This window comes from Trichophyton benhamiae, assembly GCF_000151125.1.
Source record: "Trichophyton benhamiae CBS 112371 chromosome Unknown contix00378_25.r1.exp, whole genome shotgun sequence".
NCBI classification, from domain to species: Eukaryota; Fungi; Ascomycota; class Eurotiomycetes; order Onygenales; family Arthrodermataceae; genus Trichophyton; species Trichophyton benhamiae.
Window position 1 is genome coordinate 312,736 of NW_003315106.1, and position 26,494 is coordinate 339,229.

A 26,494-nucleotide genomic window follows, 5' to 3' on the forward strand; every position below is an offset into this window, starting at 1 on the left:
GACTGACCAACATTATCTGCTAGCCGCCATCATTTCAAGTCGGTCTTTCATCGTTATCCCCTTCATAAACATCGGGTTTGTCCGTAGGTCCTCTGTAGTTGTCTCATCCGCTAAGCCCCAGACCTTCCATTCCCCATCTTTACCCCCCAACATAAACCTCTGAAGAACAATGTACTCAGTGCAGTCCTTTTGCTTTTCCTGCTGTTGTTTTTCAATATCTTGGATCTGTTTCTCACTTAGGCGGGCTATAGGCGCAGGTGGGGTGATGAGAGACTGCCGGCTTTGTATTCGTACAACAACTTGTCTGATTCCCATGCCTGTTGCATTGGGTAGAGCTGCGGCACGATCTGACACCACACGAGCACCGGTTATGGTCATGGAATGGGGGAATTTGAGGTATTTATGTAGTTTCCAAATAAGTTCGGGAGAGCTAGCAGGTCGTCGGACAACGCGCTTAAAGAACGATTCGAAGATGCCAAGGCAGCAGTAGGTTTGCAGAGCACCGAGATTACCACTGTGATTTGTATAATTAGCATACCCCTTGCAGTGATATAGCATATGTGCGGAACCTCATACCTGGCAAAATGGTTATACATGCGCTTGTGAAGCTCGATTGCCATCTTCTTCCGTTCTCTAAGGCGCAGAGGTAATTTTTTATTTATGAATTTGCAGTAAGTAAACAAACTACATGCAGCCCTTCGTCAGCATTAACATTCTCTCGACGTACAAAGTGATGGGACGGCCAGGACAGACCTCATGAAGTTCAAAAATTTCATCTTCCAGTGCATCCACTCCATATGCAATCTTGTCTTTGGGTCCGAAAACCACGAGGGGAGGTTCTGCCATACTGGCCGAATAAATGTACCGGGCAGTATTCCGATATCATCTGGCACCATCTCCTTATTAATCCCCCTCATGGTCTCCTGCAGACGGTTCTTCATGCTCATTTGCGCTGGAGGTTTTGGGGCCATGACTTTAGGAGCGGTCATTCCAGCTCTTAAGCTGGACTGTGAGAACGATCGTGCGGCGCATTTCGAGGGCCATTGGAAGACCACTGAGCGGGAGGAAGGGCGGAGGGCAAGGGTGGAGGAGAGTGCCCGTGGTATGGAGGAATTCATATTGGCCGGTCGTTGGTGACTGCAGCGCAGCCCGGACAGGGGTATGATCTGTCAATTAAAGAGCTGATATCTGACGCTTGACTGCCTCTCCGCCCGGGAGGAAAAAGAGTGTATCCTGTCCGTCTCCAGCTTCTTCTCAATTGTCGATTCTTCGCCTTTGGCTTCTTCGTCCTTTTTTTTTTGATCTTCAACTTTCGAGCTTGGACAGAGGAAGGCGCTAGTGCGTTTTGGGTCCGGAAAGCTTAATTGTTTATCCGGTATGGATGTATTTTATTACCATTACATGATATTCTATTGGCTAAATGCTGTACTTTCTGTAAAATTGACCTATATGTGTAAAGGCGTATTAATCAGCATTATTCCTCCACATTCTGGCGAAATATTACTTAGTCATGCCAAGAAGTCACGGGGCACGGATATACCTTAGTTGATGTCGTGTGACCCTTAGTAAGATCTCTTATTAAGCAGTGACGTCGTAAAGTTAAGATTGCGCTTTTATCGTTCCTTTTGTTCTCTTAATTTAACGATTGTTCTCTTCGCCGGCTTCAATATTTCAATTCGATATATTTCTCGGGGTGCCTTGGAGCTTTGGACAGGTTTGTTGAACTCGTTTCTTCTACGGTGCTGATAGCCATGAGTACTGACTGTTATTCAGATACCCATATTCCCCCCCGGTTAACGCCTTACACGTCACCACACGAGACAGATCACAACCAAGGCGCACTTTGACACATTGTACTGCTAAACGAAGGAGGTCGGGAATCGTATAATTTCGGCAACAGCTCAGAACCACAGATAGTCTATCTCGAGCTGCACCGCCGTTGATACCACTTCTACCTCTTCAGCCTGATCCAATTCTACCTGCTTCGACGCTTATCGGTGACTGTGGGGAAACAAAACAAGGTCAACACCACCGTCTTGCTGAAACGCCGCTGGAAGCTGCCACGATATCGCCAGTAGCCGGTGAGCCCTCTGATAGGAGAATCATATATCGCCGTTTGAGGCAGAAAGCATAACGGCTTCTATGCCGTGAATTGAGACTGGCGTCTACTCTCAAAATCCCTTCCTTTCCTCCTCTCCAACCATCACGAACCCGCAGCCGCAATGCTTTCATCCCTGGCCTTCGCAACCGGAACTCTCCCTTTAACCCGCCCTTAGATCCGGAAGCACCTGGAGAAGCGACATCGAACCATTCCCTTCGACCAGCCGCGGTGTCGTCTTCAATTACGTCTTCCGCTGCCCCCTCTTCGACTTCCGCCAGTCTTCCTCCTTCCCCTGGCCTTGCGGGTGATATCCCTGTACCGAGAGACGTTACTTCAAACAGACTACATCCGCGAGTGGCGGTGATACTGGGTGTTGACCGTCGGTGGTATATTCCGCTGCTAGTATGTCGGGCTCTGAGTATTCTCCCAGCTGCGTGGTGGGGGCTCCGCTGTGCGTTCACGTTTCTGGCTGAATTGCTTCGTATTAGCCCACACATATGGCAGGAAGGATGGACGGCGGTTGTCGTTCGGGGGGCAGCTGTGGATTGGAATGTGGACAGGCGGTTTCGGGTGACTGAGGTGGCATTGGCTATTATGTGGGTGCGTAAATGCCCTCATATGGCCTGACTGCAAGAAAAAAGGATGGAAATCATACTAACACCCACGTCATAGTGCTCTGCCTCTGCATATTTATCATACTTCTTCGCCGACTGTATGATGTCAAGATGGTATGCCGCTTCCATTCAACTGCTATCTATATAAATGATCTAACACATCTACAGGCTCGTGAACTATACTCCGCCAGCAGTCATAATCCGGCTTCTCACTATAAACTGCCTCATCGCCTATCTCACATCCTGGATCCTTTATCTCTCTGGTGCCTCTTCTGATCCTCGTCTACTCCTCCCGGCCTGGATATCAATCACCTCAGTCAGTTTTTCATCTTCACTCCACCTCCTCAGAAGGGCCATCACCACTTACCCCTATTTTCTACGTATGCAGATCCTCACATTGCTCTACCACCTTACCCAACGGAAGATAAATATCAAGAAAGAAACCAAGGCTTCGCTGTCGGTTTTCTCCATAGCAAGTTTCATAAGTATGTCATCGTTGTTACTGCAGCTTCACTTGTCGCGTGAGAATGAGCCGGAGATACCCCTTTTTGTCATGATATACAAAGCCTGGAATGCCAGTATGCAGTGGATGATTGAGCGGAGAGTTGGGTCTTGAACTCGATATTGTTTCCTTTCGTTAATACTTACTTTTTGCATCGATCTGCCCTTTTTTCCTCCTTTTTCTTGCTTTCTATATTCCCCCTATTGTTTTCATTTCTTCACCTGGATCTTGATTAGGTACCTGTTGGTTCCGCTTATATATACTATCACTTAAAGGGTTCAACTTTTTTTTTACGTGGAAGTTCATTTACGAGAAGTATGAGAGGTCAAAAAACATAATAATTTGGCATTTTCTGTTTTTCAAAAATTTTATTCGCTATAACCTGATTCCCCTCCCATCCCGATCCCATCCCCAATGCGAGAAAGGGGACAGGGGCGGGAAGCAAAGCAAAACAACGGTGAATAGCAGTTAACGAGAGTCGGACAAGTGCTGTGACAGGCTGCATGCACATAATCGAAGAACGATCCATGAACAAAAAGCAAGCAAGCAAAAGCACGAGTGAAGGGAGCTGGTAAGAATAAGCGTGGAAAAAGAAAAGAAAGATGAAAAATCAAGCAGCCAGCTCACAGAACACCTATGAAGATGAACGTGGTAACTGTTTTTCCCTCCCTGTCCTGTCGTAATCTTCGTTGCTGTCGTTAAAAATATTCGGTTCGAAGCATCGTGACCGTATTTCTTCCCCCCTTTGGTTTTACAGTCGACAGAGGTGGGAGAAAGGGAAGGTCACGTTGCACCCGGGGTATCTTCAAACGGGGATGTGCGTCTAACCCCGACGGGCGGAGGTGACCGGACTTGTAAGGACAGCATCTGATCTGGCGTGGTGCGTCATCGTCCAAAACGGACATCATCAGCTCTACGAAAGTGTAAATTCCGCAGAACACGAGAACGAGAACGATCGGGCACACATGTTAGGGCAAGACGGGTCCTGGGGTACAAGCGCAGCCATCCGAGGGGTCTGTGGGGTAGACGGAAGACGGCGACGGGACAGGGGGTGTGACGCTTCGTTTAGAAACCATGGACCTATAAGCTGAGTTAGATAGGATGACTCTTTATTTAAGACAGAGACATGTGAGTTCTTGTAGGCGAGACATACCTTGATGGTCTTGGCATCAAGCTCAAGTCCCTCCTTCTTGTCGACTAAGAATTCTTGGACATCCTTGCGTTGGTCTCCTTGCAACTGAATAACCTCACCCATCTCGGTGTCGTTCACGATGGTGCCATTGCAAGCTGTCCAACGAGGTCGCGGTTAGCTACTGTATGCTGTGATTTTTTTTCTAAAGTTCACCGGGCAACGACGCGGCGGCGGACATACCGAACTTCTTCTTGATGACCTTGAGGATCTTCTTCTGATCGAACTTCTTCGGGAGACCTTGGACAGTCGTCAGAGTCTTACGACCATTGCGTTCTGAGGCACACAAGAACCGTTAGTCACGAGACGATCACCTTGTTGGGGGCGAAAAGCGAGAGAAGGTAAAAAAAAAAATGACGTACGCTGAATCCGTATATGGATGTAATTTTGCGACTTTTTAGTGTCGCCGGTGTCTTCGTCAGCTTCGGCGAAGGGGTCTATCACGAGAGAAGAAGTAATATTAGCCCAGGCTGCATATTTTTCATTTATTTATTTATTTTTTTTTCTTTCTCCTGCATCGTTGTTGTGTTGTCAAGCCACAGTTGGGAAAAAAAATGATAACCCAACCACCCTACCCCGCCATTTCAGGCTGGGACAAGCAGCTGTGAAACCGGGCGTCGACGAACGACAAAACGACGCTGCGATGCATAGGATGTGATGCAGCGAGGCAGACTGCATGTGCAGCGAGGGGGGAAGAAGCGAGCGACGTACCAAAGGTCTTGAGGTTTTCGATGGACATAAACTCAGCTGTTGACTGAAACTCGTCTAAAGATCGGGTTATAGGGTGGAAAAGGCGGAAGGAAGAGGAAGAACGCAACGGAACTTCTGTCTTCTCTGGAGTGCTAGGCTGTTGTTAGGTCTGAGGCTTGGAGAAAGGGAGTCGTCGAGCGAGACGAAGATATTCTAGAGCTGAGCTGGAGCTGGAGCTGGCAAGAGAATAAGAGTTGAAGTTGAAGTCGAGGATGAAAGTTGAAAGTCGAAGTCGAAGTTGAAGAAGAAGAAGAAAGAATTTCCGCTTTTGGCGGGCGGCAAAAAGTGGCAAAAAGAGGCTTAGTCAGTGATGAGTCAATGATTAGTCATACACGTGATTACCTTCCGGAGGAGGAAAATAGTGGGTCTAGCGAGATAAGATGGAAGATGGTAGAAAAAAGGGGTAAACAGTGACTACGACATTGATATTGATATTGATATCGATGTTGATGTTGATGTTGATGTAGATATGATACAGTGATAGTCATAGAGACAAGTTACAACCGCTCGGAGATGGCCTGGCGCTTGAGGTCGAGATACTTGGCTGCAAAGTCGTTGGCGAGGACCAGGTCGCCCTGCAGGTGCATGATGGTTGCCTTCTTGCCCATCATCTCACACTGGCCCCTGACCTCCTCGATGGACGAGAACTCGGCAAAGGCGCAGTCGATAAACTCGAGGGCGCGGGCGAGAAACTCCTTCTTGCGGCCGGAGTCCCTGCGACTGCTACTCTCGCCCGCCAGCCCCATGCTCGCGTCGGCCAGACAGGCATACATCCGTCCTGCGAGCGCACGGTCTTCGCACTCCAGGACCTGCGGCATCACGCTCTCCAGCAGGTCGAGTGCGGCTGAGAACTCGCGGAAGCTCATCAGGATGACGCACAGCGCGGCGACGGCGTCCCATAGGCTGTGCAGCAGTCGCGAGCGGTGGGCGATTTTGGCGGCGCGCATGGCCAGCGAGAAGCCTCGCTCGGGCTGGCCTGTCTTGTCGAAGATGCGGGCCTTGGCGATAAGGAGGCTGATCTGGGTGGCTATGTCGAAGCTGTCCTGGTGCATGGACTGCGCGACCTGGTCGACGGTCGACAGGGCGTCGTCGTAGTCGCCCTGGCGCATCAGGAGGTCGATCTTGAGCAGGTTGAGCGCCGTCGACACCTCGGGGTCTGGCGGCGAGGCGCCCTCCAGCTGTGTGAGGAGGTGTTGGGAAGCCCGTAGGTCGTCCCTGTTGTGATTCGTTAGCAATCCTGGCATCCCAGCGCTATAGTATAACATTTATACAGCGTCAGCAGCGTTGGAGTTGGAGTGGGTTAACCCGTACCGGTGTAGTTGGCGTGTTAGTTTCAAGAGGCCCATATGGAAGGCCCAGGCTTGTTGGTGTTTTAGAGGCTGCAAGGCATCAGCAGGGAAGCTGTTCATCCGCTTAACTGCGTCATTATGTCGGCCACTCCATGATAGCTTGCCGGGGGGTTAGCCATCTCATTTTACTCACTGTGGACCTGCATAATAAAAGAGAAGGAAGGGGTTCGAACTCACCAGCTGTGCACTGCGGAACGTGGCCCATAGATTATCGTCCATAGGGGAGAAACCGGAGTAGCACTCCAGGAAAGTCTCGTACGTCGACCAGGTGAGATGGCTTAGTCCTGTCAGTAATCAATGTCAACGGCGTTAGTTCTCCGTAGGAAGATGTTGGATAGCATGGCGGACATACCTAGTCTGCCGTAGAGGGAGGCCTGTAGCATCATCTGAGGCCCCATGGAGTCCTGCCTGCCCCTTGTTATGCAGACATGGGAGGCCTTGATAATACTTTCAAACGTCGACGCAATGCTTCCTCCCTACAGAAGCTTTTAGTATATGCATGAACGGAGAGAGAAAAGGTAAAAAAAAGATACATTTGCGAGCTCGAGTCTGCCCTCGCTGAGGAGAGCGGTGCTGAGCATCCCCCACATCTCTGCCTCCTTTGCCTTGGTCTGGAGAAAAGCGAGAGCCTCCTTGTCGGCACCGAGCATGCCGGTGTTGTGTATCTCAGCGAGCTCGTCAGGGGATATCTTGCCGAAGTGGTAGAGCCACGTCATGGCGTAGTTGAGACAGTTCATATCATGGGTCTCGCGCCCGATTGCAATGGTCTCCCGGAAAGCGGAGATGGCCTCTCCATGGCAGCCAAAGTCCGCCTGCAGCAGGGCCAGGTTGAGCAGTGCATATTGGTAGAAAGTGCGGTCTCTGGTCTGGACTGTGTAGTCAAAGTACCGATGGAGATGGTCGAGGGAGGACGGATGGTCCCCGGCCTTCCATGAGTCAAGGAATCTATCACAATCAGTTTTTATTCTTTGCTTCTTGCTTCTTGCTTCTTTGCTTCTTTACTCCTTTTTTTTTTTTCTTCTTTTGTATCGTCCTGTCCATGGCCAAAAGGGGATGCATACCTGACGTAGTGAAAGAGACAAGGCACGGTTGCACCGGCCATGATGACCCTCCTCAGCTGGGCCATCATGTCCGGCGACACTCTGGCAGCCTTGCTCTGCATCTTGGAGATCTGAAACTCCAGCAGGCGCTCGACGTCCCTGACGCTCATGCCGGCACCCTCGTCCGCCCCGTCGTCAGCGAGGTCGCCGTACATCACCCTGGCGAGCGGGCTGTCCAGATCCAGGCCCAGCTCGCACAGGTTCGCGTCCACGGACAGCTGTGCCTCTGCCGGGTTCCGCTTCGCCCAGGCGGCGTAGGTAGGCATCCTGTAGCGGATAAAGGCCTTCCAGAGGCTCGTTGCATCGTGGAACTGCAGCTTCGTATATTCGAGCCGGACTCTGCGTACAAACGCGCCCAGCGGCGAGTGACGGGCCAGCAGCACCCGGCCGTGCTTCTTCTGCTCCTCGTCTGCCTCCTTGGCCCCCTCCGGGTCGAGCAGCCTCTCCTCCCGCGACCGGGCCAGGATATCGGCCAGGCTGGCGAAGAACTCGTCCAGCGTGTCTGCGCAGTCGAACTGCCACAGCCGCTTGAGGAACAGGTCCCATATCGACCGCCCGGGGATGGACGACGCCAGCCCAGCCGTCGCCTCCTTGACCTCCTCTACCGACGGCGTCCCTTGCATTTTGTCTTCTGTTCTTGTTCCCGTAGATGTTGTAGATGTCGTATTTCCTGTAGATGTTGATGCCGCGTCTTTGTTGCTGCTGCTGCTGTCCGGCTGTCCACGTCCGCTCCCACGGCCACAACCAGGTCGACAGCCATGTATACAGCCATGTCCCACCGTCCTGGACGCCTCCAGCGGCAGCAGATGCGAGACGAGGAACGCAAGCACCGGCACGACGGCCGAGTTGGGCACGACGCCCTCTGTGTAGATGGATATCAGCGCCAGCAGCGCAACCTTGGACGGCGTCAGAAACCGCATCGTCCTGCTCGTTTCTTCTTCTTCTTCCTTTTCTTCTCCTTTTCCTTTTCGTCTTCTTGTATTCTCTTCTTCCTCCGCTTCCCTCTTTCGTAGACTCGCCTGTGACTGTCCCCTGGGCCTGCGTGCGCGTTCCGAGACGTCCGCCTGTGTCTTCCCGTCCGCAGTCAATAGCAATGGCGAATCTACCGCGACAGCAGCAAACGGACAGCAAACATCCTGCTGGACGACGTGCAGGCAGCTCGAATAGTAACTTGCTGTGATCGCGCCCGCATTAGTGCTGTGCAGCCGCCCGTCCGCCGCCAGAGGAGCTGGAGGAAGAAGCAAAAACATCCCGGCGTCGCTTTTGCTCTTAAGCCGCCCCGCCATCCTCTACTCTATCTACTTTATCTACATCTACAACTACAACTACAACTACTCTACAACACAACACAACTACTACACTTCTACACCTACAATTACATCTACATCTTCAGCCTACTTTACAGTCAGGATGATGGAACTCGTCGAGGAGACTGACCTGCACGGCGCCCTGCCGCTGGTCTCGCGCGGCAAAGTGCGAGACATCTACCAGGTCGACGACCGCACGCTGCTCTTCATCTCGACGGACCGCATCTCGGCCTACGACGTGCTCATGCAGAATGTGAGTATATCGCCCTCGAGTACAGAGGAGGAGTGCTGACGGCTCTAGGGCATCCCGAACAAAGGGCAGATCCTCACCTCGCTGACGGTCTACTGGCTCAAGTTCCTCACAGGAGCCTTGCCCTCGCTGCGCACGCATCTCGTCTCGCTCGAGATGCCCGGAGACATGCCACAGGCCTGCCGCGACTACGTCAAGAACCGCAGCATGGTCGTCCGCAAGCTCAAGGTCTTCCCCGTCGAGGCCATCGTGCGCGGCTACCTCGCCGGCTCTGCCTGGACCGAGTACCAGAAGACCGGCACCGTCCACGGAATCCCGCTGCCTGCTGGCCTCGTCGAGAGCGACAAGATCCCCGGCGGGCCCTTGTTCACCCCCAGCACCAAGGCCGAGCAGGGCGGCCACGACGAGAACATCCATCCCGACAAAGGTACCTCTACATTCTACTCTAAATAGATATATAGATATATATAGATATACTGACTGGCGAAGTAGCGGCTGACATTGTGGGCGCGGCGTATGCGGAGGACATCAAGGCGGTCTCCATCCGACTGTACGAACTGGCCTCCTTCCACGCCCTGCAGCGAGGCATCATCATTGCAGACACCAAGTTCGAGTTCGGCCACGACGAAGTCACCAACGAGATCGTCCTCATCGACGAAGTCCTCACCCCGGACTCCTCTCGCTTCTGGGCCCTGGACACCTACCAGCCCGGAAAGCCCCAGGACAGCTTCGACAAGCAGTTCCTCCGCGACTGGCTGACCAAGGAAGGCCTCCGGGGCAAGGACGGCACCATCATGCCCAAGGAGATCGTCCAGAAGACAGAGGCAAAGTACATAGAAGCCTTCGAGAGGATCACCGGCGAGACTTTTCGTCCCTAACGAAGCCACTATTACTCCACCCCCGGATTGGAACATGACCTACGGCCGGGTTCTGTATAAAAAATTATAAGGCCACACACACACACACACACACACACACACACACTACTCTCACTCTCTTATCTACGACACCGTCCCCCCTTTTTCACTTCATCACGCCCCCTTGCTTGTTTAGTTATTATTTGGAGATGGGAAGGAGTTAAAAGAGCATGACTACTCCCCGGCAGGATTCTGAGCTCACATCGTAACGGTTAATTACTTTGGTTCTGGAGGAAAAGTTCAGGTATTTTGTGTCAGGTAACTACTAGCTATGTAGTTGTTATTTGTTTACTTAGTTAACGAGTCAAAAGAAAAAAAAAAGCCTGCGTTCTTTTCTACCTATGGTTATACGCCTGTCAAAATCTACTCCTGCATCAGCCATTGTACGACCCAGAAGACAAAAACCTCTTCCATTGGCTGCATAATCTCCGGAAAAGCAGGTTATCATCGACAGCTGGCAGTCTCTTAGCATTTTGGGGGCTTTAAAAGAACTAATGAATGCATCGTTCATTTCTTCTGGAATCCCTTGAGATCCTTAAACCGATCCAAGCCCTTGGACTCCCTTTCCACCAGCGACGAGTGATCGTCGTCATCGACATGGCCAGACTCCGAGTGCTCAGCCGCTGCCTCAACCTTCGCCTGTTTCGAGGCTGGACCGCCCGCCGCCACAGAAGCTGCTGGGCCAGGGCTTGGAGCAGAAGTATAAACCGCGTCTTCTCCACATATCCGCCGTTCTTCTTCCAGCTCCTCGCCGCTTAGTCCGTTGGTCGCCCACATCCGGTGAATGCGCAGATCGTACGGTCCTTCCACTCGATCCGTCAGTCCGATGCCAATTGACTTCACCCGCTGCTGCAACAGGCCTGTCTGTGGCTCGACCACGGTGCCCAGGTTTGTTCGCACAAAGTCCGACCACCGGATCAGTATCGTCTCCCAGCCTGTTGAGCCGGGTTGCGGGTTGGTTATATACGATGATGATGTGGTTGTAGGAGAAGGGGGAGGAGCAAAGTCCGCTAGTGCGGCTGGTATTCGGGACGGTGAAGATGTAGATGTGGATGGGAAGTCGGATTCGGATTCGGGCTCGGACAGCGTTTCTTCGGGAGTAATCGTGGAGGATGTAAGGTGGTCTTCAGAGCGGTTGAGCAGCCGGTGGTGTCGAGTAAACAGCCGGTGCTGATGGATGTCCGACTCAATGATCGAATCCGTCTGCACGTTCACCGTGTACCGTCTTCCGTCTGACTTTACTCGCAGAGCCAGATATGTGTACGGGTCGACGTCCCAGTAGAGTCTGCCCATCAGCCAGAACCCTCGGTCCTGGTTTCTAAACGCCGCATATCCTAAACAAGTAGAGAGCTATAAGCATACCCTCCTAACAACGTCCTGATCAACGCCCTGGCTAACGTAAACGTACCGGTTCTCTGTACCCTCCAGTCCTTCGGCAGTTTCGTCGATATCGAGCCGTGGAATCGGGCGTGGGCTGGCATCTTTGTCTCCGGGTCGGCAGGAACATAATCCAGATTCGCCGTACTGTAACCCCCAACCGCACGATCCGCCATGGTCTTGCATCCTCGCACCGTCTCTTCCTTGGAGAAATCAAGTAGATGGTATTGATCTTTGGCGATGTCCAGACCCTCGAGCTTCCATGCTACATGAGACGAACAGTCAGCATTGATCCACCCACCATCTAGCAACATTCGGATATAAATGAATACACAAATGGAATTACCATACCTATTCGTGTCGCCCGGCTCAGCTCATCTGCCGTCTTGCGGAAGAAGCCTGGCCCTCCCTTGGACATGCGCACTGCAGAGGCGAACATGGCGCCGGTATCTCAGCAGCAACAGCTGGCAAATTTATACTAGCGCGTTCTCAACGGGCTCCGTTCATTGCTATGACGAGCAAGATCACCCTCTCTTGCCTCTGTCCCGCTGTTTGGATCTGGATTGTCTCTGTGTTTCCTTTCTGCGTTGCTTTGAAGCTCTCGAAGCTGCCCCAAATTTATAGCTATCACGTGATATGGCTTATCTCATCAGATAAGATCTTACCCTAAACAGCATTTACTTACTTACCACCTATGTAAAAAAGATCTAAGATATTAGGTAGTTTTGAGGGCAGCTTAATGAATTTATTGTGTACGCTTGATAACCAGTGTTAGCCAGTATATACAATAGATATCCGAAACATATATAAGCGAAGTTGGCAAAAGTGGCAACTGATAAATGCTGGAAGCTCGGAAAAGGGGGGATATCAAAAATGACCGGCAATAACTAGACACAACTTAACAGGCAGAGACGGTTTCAATTTCCGACGTCCGATAATAAATGCAGTCCGTGATACAAACAGGAATGATGGAAAAATATAGGGCAATGAAAAAAAACAATATCCGACGTCCGTCCATCCGTTCACCGCTGAGAGAGCTCCAAACCAAAAGCAATAACAGATGCTCGTTATTATTCGTTAAAAAGATATAGGAAGTGAAAATGGGTAAGCTGGAGATGTTAAAAATAGCGTAGGAGGTAAGTAATATGGTGCAGTCGCTGATAGGAGAAGCAAATTGGTATCCAAGTAAATGCTCACATATCTCATGGAATGATATAAAAACGTTGAAGTATTTGAGGGAAAAGAGAAGAAAAGAAAATGTGGGTGTGATGTCGCCTTGAAGTGAAGGTCGCTAGGTGAGTTTCATGTGGCTGAGTAGATTGGCTATTAATTGCAGGAGGATATCAGTCTTTCACTTTAGTCCTGCTCTGACCAGGCGTGCGCCAAAGTATGAGAGGTTAAGCGGTGTGTCATTTACGCCGACAACAGGAGCGGATTCTTCGATCATTTCCCATGTTCTCGGAGGGCAGGGACCGACGACTCGATTGCCCTGCTGGAATCGGAAATTTTGAACTGGTGAGGTTGTTTCTTCGACAGTGGGGATTGATGGATTGGTTGGGTGAGGAGGTTGGGCAGATGAGCCCTGTGCTGTAGGGCCTTGGGTATTTAGAGGTGATGAGCCGGGAGGTGGCGCGCTGGAGGTTGTGGTGCTAGTAGAAGAGCTGATGGGGCCGGCTTGAGGATCAGGCATGGGGCCAAAAAGATATAGAAGACGGCTATCTTGTTGCTGCTGGAGGAAGAGAGGGGACCGATCACGGAGGAAACGGGCACACTGGATGCGGGCTTCATCCGGGAGGGTATCGACCAAGATATTGGCAACATCAATAGTATATATTCGTAGGCTATTCCAGTTCCCTGGTACCGTTCTTTGCAGGTGGGCATATTTGCCAGTGGGAGCGGGAGGAAGGTTGGTGGTATGCGAGAGTACCTGCATTAAGGCCGGAGTAAATGCCATGTAGCAAATACTGAGCAGGAGGCGAGTTTGGTCAGAGAGATCTGTCTTAGAGGCACGCTCAACATCGAAAGATGAGCGATACAAGGCCACAAGACGAAGAAGAATGTATATCCATATTCCAAGCATGCCGCCTTCATTACACTGAGCCATGATAGTGGTGCCCGAATCTGTAGGCTTGGCCTTTGACAGAAACGCTATCCGCTGAAGCAAGAGATTCATTCTTTCCAACAGGGCGCTGCCGATTGCGGAAGAAATGTTGTCGTTTTCATTTGGTTCTTTGGACACCAGCTCCTCAATTATGCGCAGGTATACCAACCCAAACTCATGAGGTGCCGGTCCATCATCACTATTGCCCGTCGAGGATGAGGAGGCAGATGTAATGAACAACGATAAAAGTTTGTTCTCTGCCTTTTGTTGGAGCTGAAGGATGGTTAGTAGGTGCCTTTTTGCAATATGGAATATCTCGACACTTACCTGTCGTTTTCCTTCGTCATCCAGAACAGTGATAATTTCCACCCATCGGGATAACCCCTTCTTCACATCCATTTCAGCCGCAGAAAAGATAGGATCAAGAACATTCTCCTTTCCGGCTGCATCTGTTTCCGCAAGTAGGAGTTGCAGCTTGATAAGACAGAATGGCAAGGAGAAGTCATCAATGCGACGGATAGTATCTGACGCTTGCTGCTGAACCGACTGGGAGCTGGTCGAAGCACGATTAGGATCTGCGTGCAAATTAGCATCTCCGGCATCATCGCCGTTGGGCAATGGCAGAATCTCAAGATTACCATTGCCTGATTCCACGCCAAGAAGACTGTCCAGCGTTTGGTTAAGGAGGCGTAATCCTGTTGGGAACTTCGCCGTCACCCATTTGACACATTCATCCCTCGCGAGGCTGGAATGTCGAACCATTATCTCGCAAAGAAGTGGGAAAATGGCCTTGTTCCACTGTTCATGAAGAGAGGCGTCGGCGGCAGAATGGTTTGCGGACGCATCCATTACAGCATCGCGGATAGCGCTGACAATGATACAGCAGTGTTTCTGGACGAACTCCTGGCGGGAGATCTTGAAGCGGTAGAATACCTAACGGCGAGTCAGTAGTTGATATTAGGATTACTGGCATGTAAGGTTACTCACGAGGTCTGGGACTGTGTTTTGGTCGGTTGTCCCTAGCCCTAGAACACTCAACATGTCCAACCTGAGGTGCAAAAGATCAGGTATATTATTTTCTCCAGCCTTATCAGCATCAAGAAGAAGCCTCTTCACCAGACCGAAAAATGCCGGAAGAGTGATGCAGCCCACTCCGATGAGCGGTGGTAGAAAGTGGGACAATTTTGGTCTGGGAGAAGTGCGTATCATCCCAACCACACGCTTGATCATAAGCCCATCAAAAGTCTTGGGATTGAACAAACGTAGTTGTGCAAGATACCGCGCTGCCTCGCTGGATGTGATGCTGATATCTGCCTTGCCTGTCTCAAGCTTCTGGATAAGCAAGTCAAATATACGCATAAGCGTAGCATCGTCCATACAGTTTCCCGAGGCAAGAAGCTGGTCAAGCATCCCACCAAAGGTAGGGTTGACAGGGTTGAGGGTGTCAGCCATATGTTCTGATACTGGCGATGAGGCAGCCATGGCTGACTTCTTGTCATAGCGTGCTAGGTCGCGGCGCAAGACAGCAACAGTAGAGGCTTCTGATGGTATGACAATGGCAACGTCAAGCAGAGAGACTATCAAATCTTGAACGTGCGCTTCAGTCTTGCTGAGTTTTGAGTAGGAGATGGCAAAGCTTTGTAGAAGATCCATTGTTGCACCGATGGCAGTGAAAGATGGTAAGTGATAGTTCAAGGTATCTGTCACGGAAGCTAAGACGGTGGGGTTGGATGATTGGGAGAGGAGTTTGAGGACATCAGCGAGGATCGAGACATCACCCATGCGCTCCAGGATGCATCGCAGAAAGTAAAACTGATCTGGCCTTATCATGGAAGCGATTGCTTGAGCGGTTGCATTACTGGAAGGTTGATTTTGGGCTTGAGCCTGGGCTCGAAGTTTCAATGCAACCTGCTCTCGAATCCAATGTGAAATTTCCGACTTGACTGTCCAGGTGAGACTGGCCCAGTCAATGTCACCATCCATCATCTCAGTGTCAGTAGTACCAACATGCCCAACAAAAATGTCAGAATGCTTTTGCAACAGATAAGTCTTGATTTGGCGTATTTGCTTCGCCTCGGCATCGACCGACACGCCCGCTCTAGAGAGCAAAGTGTTGCGTAGATTCCAGATATGTTCCGGAAGTCTACTTGACGGAAGATGTCGTAGAAGCTCTACGTCAGCTGTCAGATATTGACCAGACATATCAGGACTTCTCACCGCGCCTCTTGCCATAAGCCATTCCAAGTACTTGCCAACGGAAAAGGACTGGGACCGTACCAGTTCCGAGACAAGATGGTAGGCATTTTCGAGCTGGCGGGCGCTATATTTGCTGTTCTCGGCCAAGAATGATGATATATGCGCATCAGTATCGATCGAGAGCTTCCTCCAACGACGGAGTAGTCGAGCAGAGGCATAGATTCGTGCACATCCATATCTGAAAGGGGTAGATGACCATTCCAGGAGGCTATGTATCAATGTTCTGTGATCTAGTGGGAGAGCAAGGCATTTTGCAGCAAGAAGAGGGAAACCATTAGATGCACATGGGGCGTCAAGGAGCGATATTAGTTGTTGTGGGGCGGGTCGTGGGATAGACTGAGGAGAGTTTATAGCAGACTGAGGCGAGACTTTGGATAGACGAGCATTTCGTGCAATGAGTTGAGCGAGTATCGCTGTCTCCAGGGGTACGGATGTGTTGAAGCATGCAGTCAAGGCTTTCTGGTGTTGAGACCAAGTCAAGGGAAGAACAAAGGATGATGGATAAGAGGTGATGAACGAACGGATAAGTGACTGGAGGCGTGTGATTAGTGGATTAAGGACTGCAGAACGGTTAACATTCAGAGCCTAGAAGTATCGTTAGTAACATGTTGTTAATACGCGACAACTAAAAGAGGAGTTACATACCCATGCTAGCTTATCAAGTAGGGTCTGTGCCAGACGTCTGCCTCTTTTTCGGTAGCTGGTGAGGTTCTTCCAGTAAACACCAATAGTTGATAACCAGACAGGTAACATATCCAGGTTAGATGCATGCAGAGAGCCGAGAAACCATTCGAGGTAGGCATCCTGGTCAAGCAGTTGTTCCAAGAATAGACGACCAGACAATCTCATGCTATGGTACGTCAGCAACGAATATCAAAAAACGGATGTGAGAGAAATCAGAAAAAAAGAAAAGAAAGCAAACATACGCATAAGCCTGGTTCTCAATCCACCCGGCGTCCTCATGCGATTGCACCACACTTTCCATGAACTGCTGCACACTCCCAGTCCAGTCCTTTACCCATTTCGCTTCAAGCCCGCTCGCAATGGTAGCTGCCGTCCCTTTCCGTTTGAACGCCCGTATTTCATTCGCGCCCACACACTTGGCCAGCCAGATTGCGCGTCCAATAGGTATGTTCTTCCCTAGACACTGGTCCAGCAATATCTTGCCACGAATACCGTGAGGTATGGTTCTGCTAAGCCGCCTGAGGGGTACGGATGGGTTAGCCAGGTCTCGTAGCCAGGCTTCGCGTTTGTTATCGGTGAGTGTAACGCGCGGTGGTGGTTTGAATGTTGAGTTTGGCGTGACTTTCGTCATGGCTTGTCTTCGTTTGAGGGCAGCGGCGAATATATGGGAAAGCGCTTTGAGACCATTGGGGTTCTTAAAGTGTGTGTATAGAGATGGGCGTGCGGTATTACTTTCGTTCTGGGACAGCTGAACACGGTCATAGAAGCCTTGTTTGGCGGTTTGTTCGTTGAGAGCATCTTCTGGATGATTTCCAGTCCACGGGTGGAAGTCGAGGACGGCTGGTGGTTATTAGCATTGCATTGTAAAAACTGTGGAGTAATAATGGATAGGTAATGACGTACTATTATCTGCGAGCCTAGCAGCAGCAGCAGGTTTCTCCATAGTATATGGGGTGGTCTGGACTGTCATATCTTCCTGCTCATCGTCTTCAGGGGCGGTTTCTGATTTGTCCCGCATGAACAGACTCCTTCGCGGTCGAGGGGGCAGAGGTAAAGGAGAGGATGAAGATTGCGGCTGCTGACCACCTCCATCTACCGAGATGTACGCCAGCCGATCTTGAAATGACGCTGGAGGCCTCACACTCTCAACAAACGGTATGTTTGGGTCGGTAACTTCACTACTCTTTCCATCGTTCACATCGTCGCTTGCTCCCTGGATCAAGCGCATGCCAGAACTCAGAATCCTCGCAATCTCATCATGTCCTTTTGTATCAATGCGCAACCTCTTCGCAGGCCGACTAGACTCCAGGTCCTCGTCATCCTCGTTGTCGCTCCCCGTCAGATCAATGACAGGACTCGCATTCGTGCCTGGCCCGGGTCCTCTCCCTAAATCACTCCCCGGTCCTGGTCGAGCTTGTTGTTGCAAGGCCATACGAGCTGTCGGTTGGTCAGAAAGGCCAGTCGGTGGCTGTGAGTACGGATTGCTCATCTGAGGAGGATGGGAGATGGTCATCCAAGCATTGTTTTGTGGGAGGTCCTACATGCCAGCTGCAGTGAACGAGCTACGAGGTCATGGCTCCTCGTCGCGGCTGCAGCAGTCTGATTGTGGTATCGGTCTCGTCGGTTCTCCGCAGTGTCTCTGGCAGTGAATTCGGCTGTGAACAGGCAGACTGGAGGGTGCATGCAGTTTGGCTATAGGAGAATTGAGTTATATATACACGGGTTGTGGTATCTTGGTCGGCCGTGAGAATCGGATGTTTGTTGCAGTAAAGGCGCCTTGCCGCAGCGAGTCCTGACTGCCACACAAGCACTGCCGCTTCTTCGTCTCGTTTCGTCTCTTCTTCAGCCCTTTTGCCAGTCCTTTTGTCTGGCTTCTGCTGCTTCTCGTCGTCGTCCGTTTGTTGTTTTAAGGTCGAAAAAGAAGTTCGGAGGTGGAGGGAAGCCCCGTGATTGGTCAGCAGTGCTGAGTCAGCATGACCGAGGGATATCAAAAAAGCAACGACGAGCAAACGAAGACGAAACGAAGAAAAAGTCGACAACAGCAGACAAGATGGCGACAGCGAGGAGCAACAATAAAGACGAGCAGCGGCGAAAGTCTACGGGCCTACAGGAGAAGTGGGATGCGACTGATCGCCGGGGGGTTACTCAACAGAAGCGACCCAAGTTTTTGACCGGCTATCTCTGAGCAGCGACCCGGTTGGTTGTCCAGGGGCAAAGGAGAGGCAGAGTGACAGCGAGACGGACAGCGAGCGGGCAGGAGGGAGATGCAGGAGCTGCAGGTCACACTCGATGTACCCATGACGGTCAGCCTATATGCACACGGAGAGAAGTGGGCCGGCACTTTTGATTGTTTGTCCACTTTTATGCTGACCCAGGATGGAGTTACAGGCTAGCCTTGCATACGGGTGTTAGTCGAGTGGCACCCTGCGGATGTTCCCATGGTTGAGCATGAGCTAACTATTAAACAACTTTTCAGCTCCCTCGGAAGAAGGTAACTAAAATGAATGCGCGAGTTACATAAGTTGCAGGGTTAAGACTGTGCCCGAAGCGGTCAGCCAGGTTTAAGAGCGAAAAAAAGAGCCAGTTGGGCGCTGGGCTGCAGTCTGGATCTCGCTAAACGGCGTTGGTTCCACCACCAGTGGTCCCTGAGACGGAGGACGGGGAAAGGACATTTGGATAGGGTTGGTCCATTCAAGCTCGGCTCGTACTCTATCGACATCGTATGGCTACTCCGTACTCCGTACTCCAGACATCAACTCCAGGGCATCGACATCAATACCTTCATCTACATAAACTCCGCTTTGAGATGCACAGATACTCATATATCGACAGATCAGGTTCATCAATAGATCTATTGCCAGCAAGATAGAGGATTCCTTGACTCTAATAGTGCGGAGGATCGATTAGTCAGTGATCCCCCCGGTGGCTTGGATAGTAATTATTGGCCACCAACCCCAGGAAACGGTCAAAGAAGAAAGAGTTGGAAATGGACGGGGGAAGATTGTGCAGAGAAATTAATTCTCTGTCCTCTTCAGCTCCAATCTCTTTCTTGATGCCTGTTATTTTGCCAGGCTGCGAAAGGGGTGGTTTCGTTTAGACGCAATATCTTCTTCCTTCAGTCTCTCGTTTTAACCCTGAGAATGGAACTGCCCCTTTCCAGCACCAGCGGCGTCGACGGCGTAGCCGGTGATAGGGAAAAGTACGAGAAGATAACTTGCTACAGCTATGATAGCAAGAGGGAGTATCCGAATTATGTCAAGTGTCCCGACTCGGATTCCTGCTGCGAGACAATTGAGCAGTGCCGTCCGGATCGCCTCTGCACTTCAAAGGAGGACCCCAAGACGCTTATTAGGGCCCCCTGCGCATACAAGCCGTGGACAAACAGCTGCGCCCAGGTATGCCTGTATGGTAGGTCTCCATTGGCTCCCATTCTCCCTGAGCCTTTTCTACATTATCCCTCATGTTTGATGAAAAAGTTTAGACCCTATATATTAATAAGTGTCAACGTAGATAATAAAGACTTGCCTGTCCTGCCTCGAGCAGTGGTGTGTGAACAAACTGGCCCTTCCAGTGGCAGCTATTGCTGCGACGACAACAGAACCTGCTGCATCGACAGAGCGGGCTTCTTCTTGGACGAGAACGGTCTGCTGATCGGCCGTGCGAACGAGACGGACAACTCGACCTTAAGCCCCAAACCTATCGGAGTGTCTGTCACAGCCCTAAGAAGCATGGGATCCGCCAGCGCGACCTCGACGCCCGCACCCTCGCCCATCAAGGACAAGACGGGCTTGTCGACTGTCGACAAGGCAGGTATAGGCGTAGGCGTTGGCGTTGCGGTGCTCCTCGCCATCATTGCAGGGACATTGCTGTTCCTCCGCAGTCAGAGACGAAAGAGACGGACCCGAGCGGACTCTGCCTCCACTGGTGGTAATAATAGTACCGGTCCCGGTACCGCCAATACTGATGCTCCGACGGATACGTGGGGAGACGACAAGGAGCCACTACCCGGCGACGAGCAGCGACGAGAGAAGGAAGAGGAACGAGCATACGAGCTGATGGGCGACGGAGGGACGCCAGAGCTCGAATCGGTTGAGAGTCCCCGACATGAAGCTCCTCCGTCGGAGCTACCGGTTGTAAGAGTGCAGCAGACTGAACCCATCGAGTTACCAGCCGACCAGCCTACCGGAAAGCCCCGTCGGTCTTGATCCAGCCTTTAAGATAAGACATTATTGAAACGAGACAATTGAGGGCGTCGGTTGGCTATCTGGCTTCTTTTCATTTTTCTCTTTGAATCTCACACTCATTCTCTCTTACTTCATCTCTTTTGTTGGACCGGAAAGCAGCATCGTCGTCATCATCATACACAATATTTAATATTCTTCTGTACATATTTGGTATACCCCGGATGGGTGAGGATGGACGTTCGAGGAGTTTGGATTGTCTCTTCGGTGTGATATCAACTACCAAAACAGCCTTAATAACTAAACTGCTATGAATGCATCCACAGACACACACACGCACCTCACTACTCCTCCACAGCCTAATAAACTTATCCAATAGCCATGTCTAGAGCTATTCTTCGCCTCAAGTGGCGGTTGATGCTGACCATTCTGTATTTACATGCTGTGTGATAGGCGATGACGGCTTATGACGTTTTTACCTTGTTTCCTCCCCGGAGAGCTTCTTTGGCTATATATATATATAAGATCCTAACTGCATAGCGCAGCAGGATGGCCCAATTCCTTCAATTCCCAAATCTATAGCTCCTCGATGAATTGTTTGCGAGTTTCAAGGACCGTAATACCGTCTCTGAGGACTGCTGCACCCAGAGGTATCCCGTTATCTCGCTGTCCATCCCTGGCTTACTTCTCTACAACATCCGCCATGCAGAACAAGATCTCAGACGCCGTCAAGACAGACCACCGTGAGCTGGAGCAATACTACCAGATCATCATCAACTCTACCGACCCGGGTGAGAAGACCAAATACCAGAATGCGTTTGTCTGGGAGCTCGCCCGTCACTCCATAGGCGAGGAGCTGGTCCTGTATCCTGCCATGGAGCGTGTCATGGGTGACGAAGGCACCAAGCTGACAGAGAAGGACAGAAAGGAGCACCAGCTCGTAGGTCTACTCCTTGATTTCAGTGACAATGCTAACGGAATGACTAGGTCAAGGAGCAACTGAAAGTGTTTCAGGCAACGGATGCGACGGATCCCAACTTCATGGATCTGATCAAGGGGTTAATGGGCAACCTGTCCGACCACATCAAGGAGGAAGAGAGCATCGACCTAGTCAAGATCGAGGAGCGGCTGGATCCCAAGGAGAGCGACCAAATGGCAGCCTCCTTTGAGCGGACAAAGATGTTTGTCCCTACGCGGTCTCATCCCAGTGCGCCGAACAAGCCACCATTTGAAACCGCTGTGGGACTGCTGACTGCTCCCATTGACAAGGTAGCTGATCTCTTCAGGTCTTTTCCTTAGGGTCTCTCTTCGCTTTCGCATATGATATGATAATAATAATATTAATGTCTGCTGCTCTGATCTATGTATTTTGTGTTTGTGTTTGATGTAATGAGAAATTGGATACCAAATGCTACTTTTATATCACAGTTTTTTAGGCGTAAAGGAAGTATCTCGAAGTCACTCTTATCCACCAAACGACGTAATAGGCTAACCGAGTTCAAGAAGTATCAGTACTTTTATTTCCATGCGTATAAAGTGTTGATATAAGTACCAGTACTTCTCGTGTTGACCACGTATATTGGAGATCTCGTCGATAAGTCGATGCTATCGAGACCAACAACAACCGCCGGTCAAGCAAGCTGTTAATTACACCACGCAACCATCTGCATTCCGATGGTAAAAGAGCCTCCGTCTGCTTGCTGTCCGTTCTCTCTGATGGCGAGGACTCATCCCAGTGCTCGCTAAAAGAACCTCATGGGGCCTTTCAGCGCATTCCTCCTCGTCTACGTTCTTGGTGGGCTTACCTTCATTCCGCTGCTGCTCAGCTTGCTCGTCCTCCATGCATACCTCACTCTCCCCGGCCCGCCAGACAGCGAGTCAAAGACAGAGAATGCAGACCCGGGCGGCCTCGAGCGAAAGGGAGATGACCAGTACAGCCTTCTTAACGCCCGCACGGCGGAGCTGGCGGAGAAGTTCCAGCGAGCTCGCGAGGCAGACGTAGCAGCTGGTTACTTCGCCGTGTGCAGAGAATATGTGCCCGGAGGAGTGAACGGGAAGCCGCCTGAACGAACGACTCCGGCTGGGGAGGTTATTGCTACTGAGAGTCCTAGTGTCTACCAGAGCGTTTATCGAAGCATCTTTGACCGCAAACAGGCGCCGACTCTGGATGCGAACAGGGCCAACGGGAGGAACGTCAGAAAGGCCAGGAATGTATTTTACGTTATACTGCGGTAGGATTGATACTCCTTTTGGCGTGATGACTTGCTAGTAGGGACTCTGCTAATTACTTTCCTAGTCATGGACACCTTATGCTGTACGATGACGCCGAGCAGATCGAGGTTCGATACGTCATATCTCTTGCACACCACAATGTTAGCATATACGGAGGTGGTGAACCGATACCTGAAGGAGAGCTTTGGATAAAGAGGAATGCCATCTGTCTGTCGAGAAAGGACGAGGGTGAAAATATCCCTGGCCCTCGACCCCCTACGCTGCCATTCTACTTGTTTTCTGAGAACTTGTCTGAAAAGGAAGACTTCTACTTTGCCATCCTGAACAATCTGGACAGGGTTCCTGAATCGATTGACTCCCCTCCTACGCCTCGACAGTTTGCTACGCAGGACATGGTGACTCTTGTCCAGCGCTTGCATTCGTCAGAGGAACATCTTCAGACTAGGTGGTTCAATGCCTTGATCGGCAGGCTATTTCTAGCCATGTACAAGACCCCAGAGCTGGAACAGTTTATTCGCAGCAAGATAACCAAAAAGATTTCGAGGGTGAATAAGCCCAATTTCATCACAAAACTCGAGCTCCAGACTATTCATTCGGGTGAAGGTGCACCACTCATCACGAATCCACGCTTGAAAGACCTCACAGTCAACGGTGATTGTTGCATCGAGGCAGATATCAACTACAGCGGAAAATTCCGTGTAGAAATTGCAGCTACAGCTCGAATTGACCTTGGAACGAGATTTAAACCGAGGGAGGTTGATCTTGTTCTCTCGGTGATGCTGAAGAAGCTGAAAGGCCATATATTAGTACGCTTTAAACCACCTCCTAGCAATCGGCTATGGATCTCATTTGATACGATGCCCGCCATGGAGATGGTCATAGAACCAATTGTTAGTTCAAGACAGATCACATATGGCATTATCTTGCGTGCAATTGAAAGCAGAATCAGAGAAGTTGTTGCTGAAACCCTGGTCCAGCCGTTCTGGGACGATATCCCGTTCCTGGATACAGAGGAGCAGTATTTCCGTGGTGGTATATGGGAAGAGACTCGGAAGGCTGAACCACCACGGGCTGCAGTCGATACAGAAGCCACTTCGGACAAGGAATCAGAAAAGCAGCCCGAGAAGCCTCCAGAGAAAGAAGAGCCGGTAGACACCCGCACCCCTGAAACACAAACGGAGTCGAATACGGAAGAGCATGGCACTTCCGCTAGTGTCACCCGTACACCGTCCCAGGAGCCTCTCTACCAAGCCTTTGCAGACTCGTTGGACGAGAAAGAAGCGCCCGAGAAGCCAGAAACCCAGGAAACGGATTTCCGTCCATCCTCGCTTCCAGATATCCCAGAGAAAGCAGCCCATAGCGCTTCTAAACATCGATCTACGCGGTCTCTTTCCTTCTCACCGGCCACCACAGGCTCTTCTATATTCTCACCCTCCATTTCTATCACGCAACAAAGTGAACCCAGGGATGTGCCCTCTCCCACGGCTGATACCAGCAACGCGGCTCCCCCACTATCGAGATCTCTTTCTGATCACGGCACTGATGCAGCTTCTACGAGCGACAGCAGGAGTAATCGAAGCAACTCTATGTTGGCGGAGAGCACCCAGTCGTCTAAGAGTGCGAATGCATCTCCGAGCCTGGCCCCTGGTCCATTCGAGCCACGTCAAGCCATGCTGTCTATTGGAAGTGCTGCTGCAGCTGCTAAAAAATGGGGTCTAAGTGTTCTCACTCGCAACGACCAGGGCCCTAAACCTGGGGAAGTCCCTGACCATCCCGTTGGCCGTGGTCGGCCTCTTCCGCCTCCAGGCACGCCACTTCCGTCCCCTGGAAGATTCAACTTTGGTTCCATAGCAATGCCGAAACGGAAGCCCGTTACCCCGTCTCCAGTACCAGAGCGGTCTCAATCGGTAATTGAACCCACGAGGTCTGAACCCAAGGTGCAGGTGCCAAAGAGACACGATTCAATGTTGGACCAGGACACTAAGAGCCAGGAGATTCTTGTCATCAAGGCGCCGGTTGGGTCAGAACCCAGCAGCCCATCCAAGGAGAGCCATGGTGCCGGAGGCAAAGTAGACGAGAGTGACGACGTGCCAGATGCGTGGTCAAACGAGGTGCTCATGGACTTCCAGGACTCCTCCATGTCGGCTACTGAATCTATATCCTCACCGTCAGAGCTATCTGTACATCGACCGTCAAAACGGCTGGATCATCTGAAATTCGACTAGGTAAGAGCTGTATCACCTATTTGTATGCATCCAGGTACTATTTATATTCTATCAATGCCCCAGAGGCTGGCGTTGCCGTCGTCTATTTGGTGTTAAAGGTGCTTCAATGTATATATATCTCCGGTGTTTGGGCTGGCGTTAAAAAGGGAACTATTTCGATAGACTGTTATATTCAGTTGTCTTTATCTTCATCCATCTACCCGTTAATTCATCTATCCATCCTCATTAAATGTGGTTGCTGTCGATATCTCACCAGCCACTCTGTATTGCGTTGCCCATCAAAACCACCAACTAACTAGGGGTCGTGTGCCAAGACGGTGACGACGAAGGCCCATGGAAACATCGCTGCCTCCTCGAAAGCCAAAAGCCATCGACATCACCAAACACCGCCCAGCAATAACAACAGCAACTGGTCCATTGGACAGATACGCTCTATTTACTCTCGTTCGCAGAGCTTGACTGCTGCCAGGCATCGGCTTTCTCTCAGTTCAACGAGCTCTGCGCCCGTTGCTGACCCCCTCCGTCGCCCGATTGCTACCATAAATGTCCCTTGGTTACGGCCCATCTACAAGAACCGCAGCAATGAGCAGGTGAGCAGCGCCGGTTAGAGCAAGATAGGACTTGTTTGAATATCACTGTTCGCTCAGATGTAGCTCACATATATCTATAGAACCGAAGCAGACCTTACGGTCAACATCCGCAAAGCTACTAGCATCGGTACGACCGCCGCCCTTTCACCTCTCACTTACAGCCTGCATTTTATCTACGTTGCAAACTGGACAGTTACTAATGAGACTTGCGATCGGTGAACAGAGGAAACGGCTCCCAAACGTACGTCCCCGCTGCCTGACCGTTCCGCGTCATACATACTGGAAACATACGGTTTAACAGTGGTTGAATAGGGAAACATGTGCGGAGCTGCATCGTATATACCTGGGACCATAAGTCCTCGGTATCCTTCTGGTCTGGCATGAAAGTGTGAGTTCCGTGGACTTGGACTCCAGTCTTACTACCAGCTCACATCCACCTCACTTACCCCTTAGTTGTTTTTATGCGCATTTACTAACTTTGATAATTGTTACTAGACAACCTATTCTAGCCGATGAAGTCCAGACATTTAAAGCCCTTATTACAATTCATAAAGTCCTGCAGGAGGGCCATCCTGTTACTGTAAGGGAGGCGCAGGAAAATGTTACATGGTTGGACAGTTTGATGAGAGGGGTAACGGGCGAAGGGCTACGAGGTGGGTGAACTCATGCCTAAATACGGGGTGCATGCTCTATTGCTGGAGAAATGCAATTTTATGCGGAGAGAGGAGGCTGATATAGGTGACAGGCTATGGTCCGTTGATTAGAGAAT

The 26,494-nt window shown here is 50.8% G+C and overlaps 9 protein-coding genes across 9 annotated transcripts; 4 read left to right on the forward strand and 5 right to left on the reverse strand.

Annotated features, from left to right (window-relative positions):
- Positions 1 to 12: 12 nt before the first annotated feature.
- Positions 13 to 1,118, reverse strand: ARB_07308 (uncharacterized protein; the record flags this gene model as incomplete). The annotated part of the gene is made up of 3 exons (XM_003014700.1): positions 13 to 514; positions 577 to 633; positions 754 to 1,118. The coding sequence occupies 3 exons, from the start codon at positions 1,116 to 1,118 to the stop codon at positions 13 to 15; spliced, it is 924 nt and encodes a 307-aa protein (XP_003014746.1).
- Positions 1,119 to 5,653: 4,535 nt separating this feature from the next.
- Positions 5,654 to 6,400, reverse strand: ARB_07309 (uncharacterized protein; the record flags this gene model as incomplete). The annotated part of the gene is made up of 1 exon (XM_003014701.1): positions 5,654 to 6,400. The coding sequence occupies one exon, from the start codon at positions 6,398 to 6,400 to the stop codon at positions 5,654 to 5,656; it is 747 nt and encodes a 248-aa protein (XP_003014747.1).
- A 392-nt stretch (positions 6,401 to 6,792) lies between these two features.
- ARB_07310 (anaphase-promoting complex subunit Apc5, putative) lies at positions 6,793 to 8,855 on the reverse strand (the record flags this gene model as incomplete). The annotated part of the gene is made up of 3 exons (XM_003014702.1): positions 6,793 to 6,981; positions 7,039 to 7,501; positions 7,567 to 8,855. The coding sequence occupies 3 exons, from the start codon at positions 8,853 to 8,855 to the stop codon at positions 6,793 to 6,795; spliced, it is 1,941 nt and encodes a 646-aa protein (XP_003014748.1).
- A 160-nt stretch (positions 8,856 to 9,015) lies between these two features.
- On the forward strand, positions 9,016 to 10,040 carry ARB_07311 (uncharacterized protein; the record flags this gene model as incomplete). The annotated part of the gene is made up of 3 exons (XM_003014703.1): positions 9,016 to 9,165; positions 9,214 to 9,589; positions 9,634 to 10,040. 3 exons carry the CDS (start codon positions 9,016 to 9,018, stop codon positions 10,038 to 10,040), a joined length of 933 nt encoding a protein of 310 aa, XP_003014749.1.
- A 546-nt stretch (positions 10,041 to 10,586) lies between these two features.
- On the reverse strand, positions 10,587 to 11,770 carry ARB_07312 (uncharacterized protein; the record flags this gene model as incomplete). Its single annotated transcript, XM_003014704.1, has 2 exons — positions 10,587 to 11,413; positions 11,488 to 11,770. The coding sequence occupies 2 exons, from the start codon at positions 11,768 to 11,770 to the stop codon at positions 10,587 to 10,589; spliced, it is 1,110 nt and encodes a 369-aa protein (XP_003014750.1).
- Positions 11,771 to 12,354: 584 nt separating this feature from the next.
- On the reverse strand, positions 12,355 to 18,010 carry ARB_07313 (RNA polymerase II mediator complex component Srb8, putative; the record flags this gene model as incomplete). Its single annotated transcript, XM_003014705.1, has 6 exons — positions 12,355 to 12,747; positions 12,874 to 14,490; positions 14,545 to 16,398; positions 16,459 to 16,663; positions 16,740 to 17,337; positions 17,401 to 18,010. 6 exons carry the CDS (start codon positions 18,008 to 18,010, stop codon positions 12,355 to 12,357), a joined length of 5,277 nt encoding a protein of 1,758 aa, XP_003014751.1.
- A 1,627-nt stretch (positions 18,011 to 19,637) lies between these two features.
- On the forward strand, positions 19,638 to 20,702 carry ARB_07314 (uncharacterized protein; the record flags this gene model as incomplete). The annotated part of the gene is made up of 1 exon (XM_003014706.1): positions 19,638 to 20,702. The coding sequence occupies one exon, from the start codon at positions 19,638 to 19,640 to the stop codon at positions 20,700 to 20,702; it is 1,065 nt and encodes a 354-aa protein (XP_003014752.1).
- Positions 20,703 to 21,381: 679 nt separating this feature from the next.
- On the forward strand, positions 21,382 to 21,977 carry ARB_07315 (HHE domain protein; the record flags this gene model as incomplete). The annotated part of the gene is made up of 2 exons (XM_003014707.1): positions 21,382 to 21,618; positions 21,666 to 21,977. The coding sequence occupies 2 exons, from the start codon at positions 21,382 to 21,384 to the stop codon at positions 21,975 to 21,977; spliced, it is 549 nt and encodes a 182-aa protein (XP_003014753.1).
- Positions 21,978 to 22,433: 456 nt separating this feature from the next.
- Positions 22,434 to 25,135, forward strand: ARB_07316 (uncharacterized protein; the record flags this gene model as incomplete). Its single annotated transcript, XM_003014708.1, has 2 exons — positions 22,434 to 22,909; positions 22,975 to 25,135. 2 exons carry the CDS (start codon positions 22,434 to 22,436, stop codon positions 25,133 to 25,135), a joined length of 2,637 nt encoding a protein of 878 aa, XP_003014754.1.
- Between the last annotated feature and the right edge of the window lie 1,359 nt (positions 25,136 to 26,494).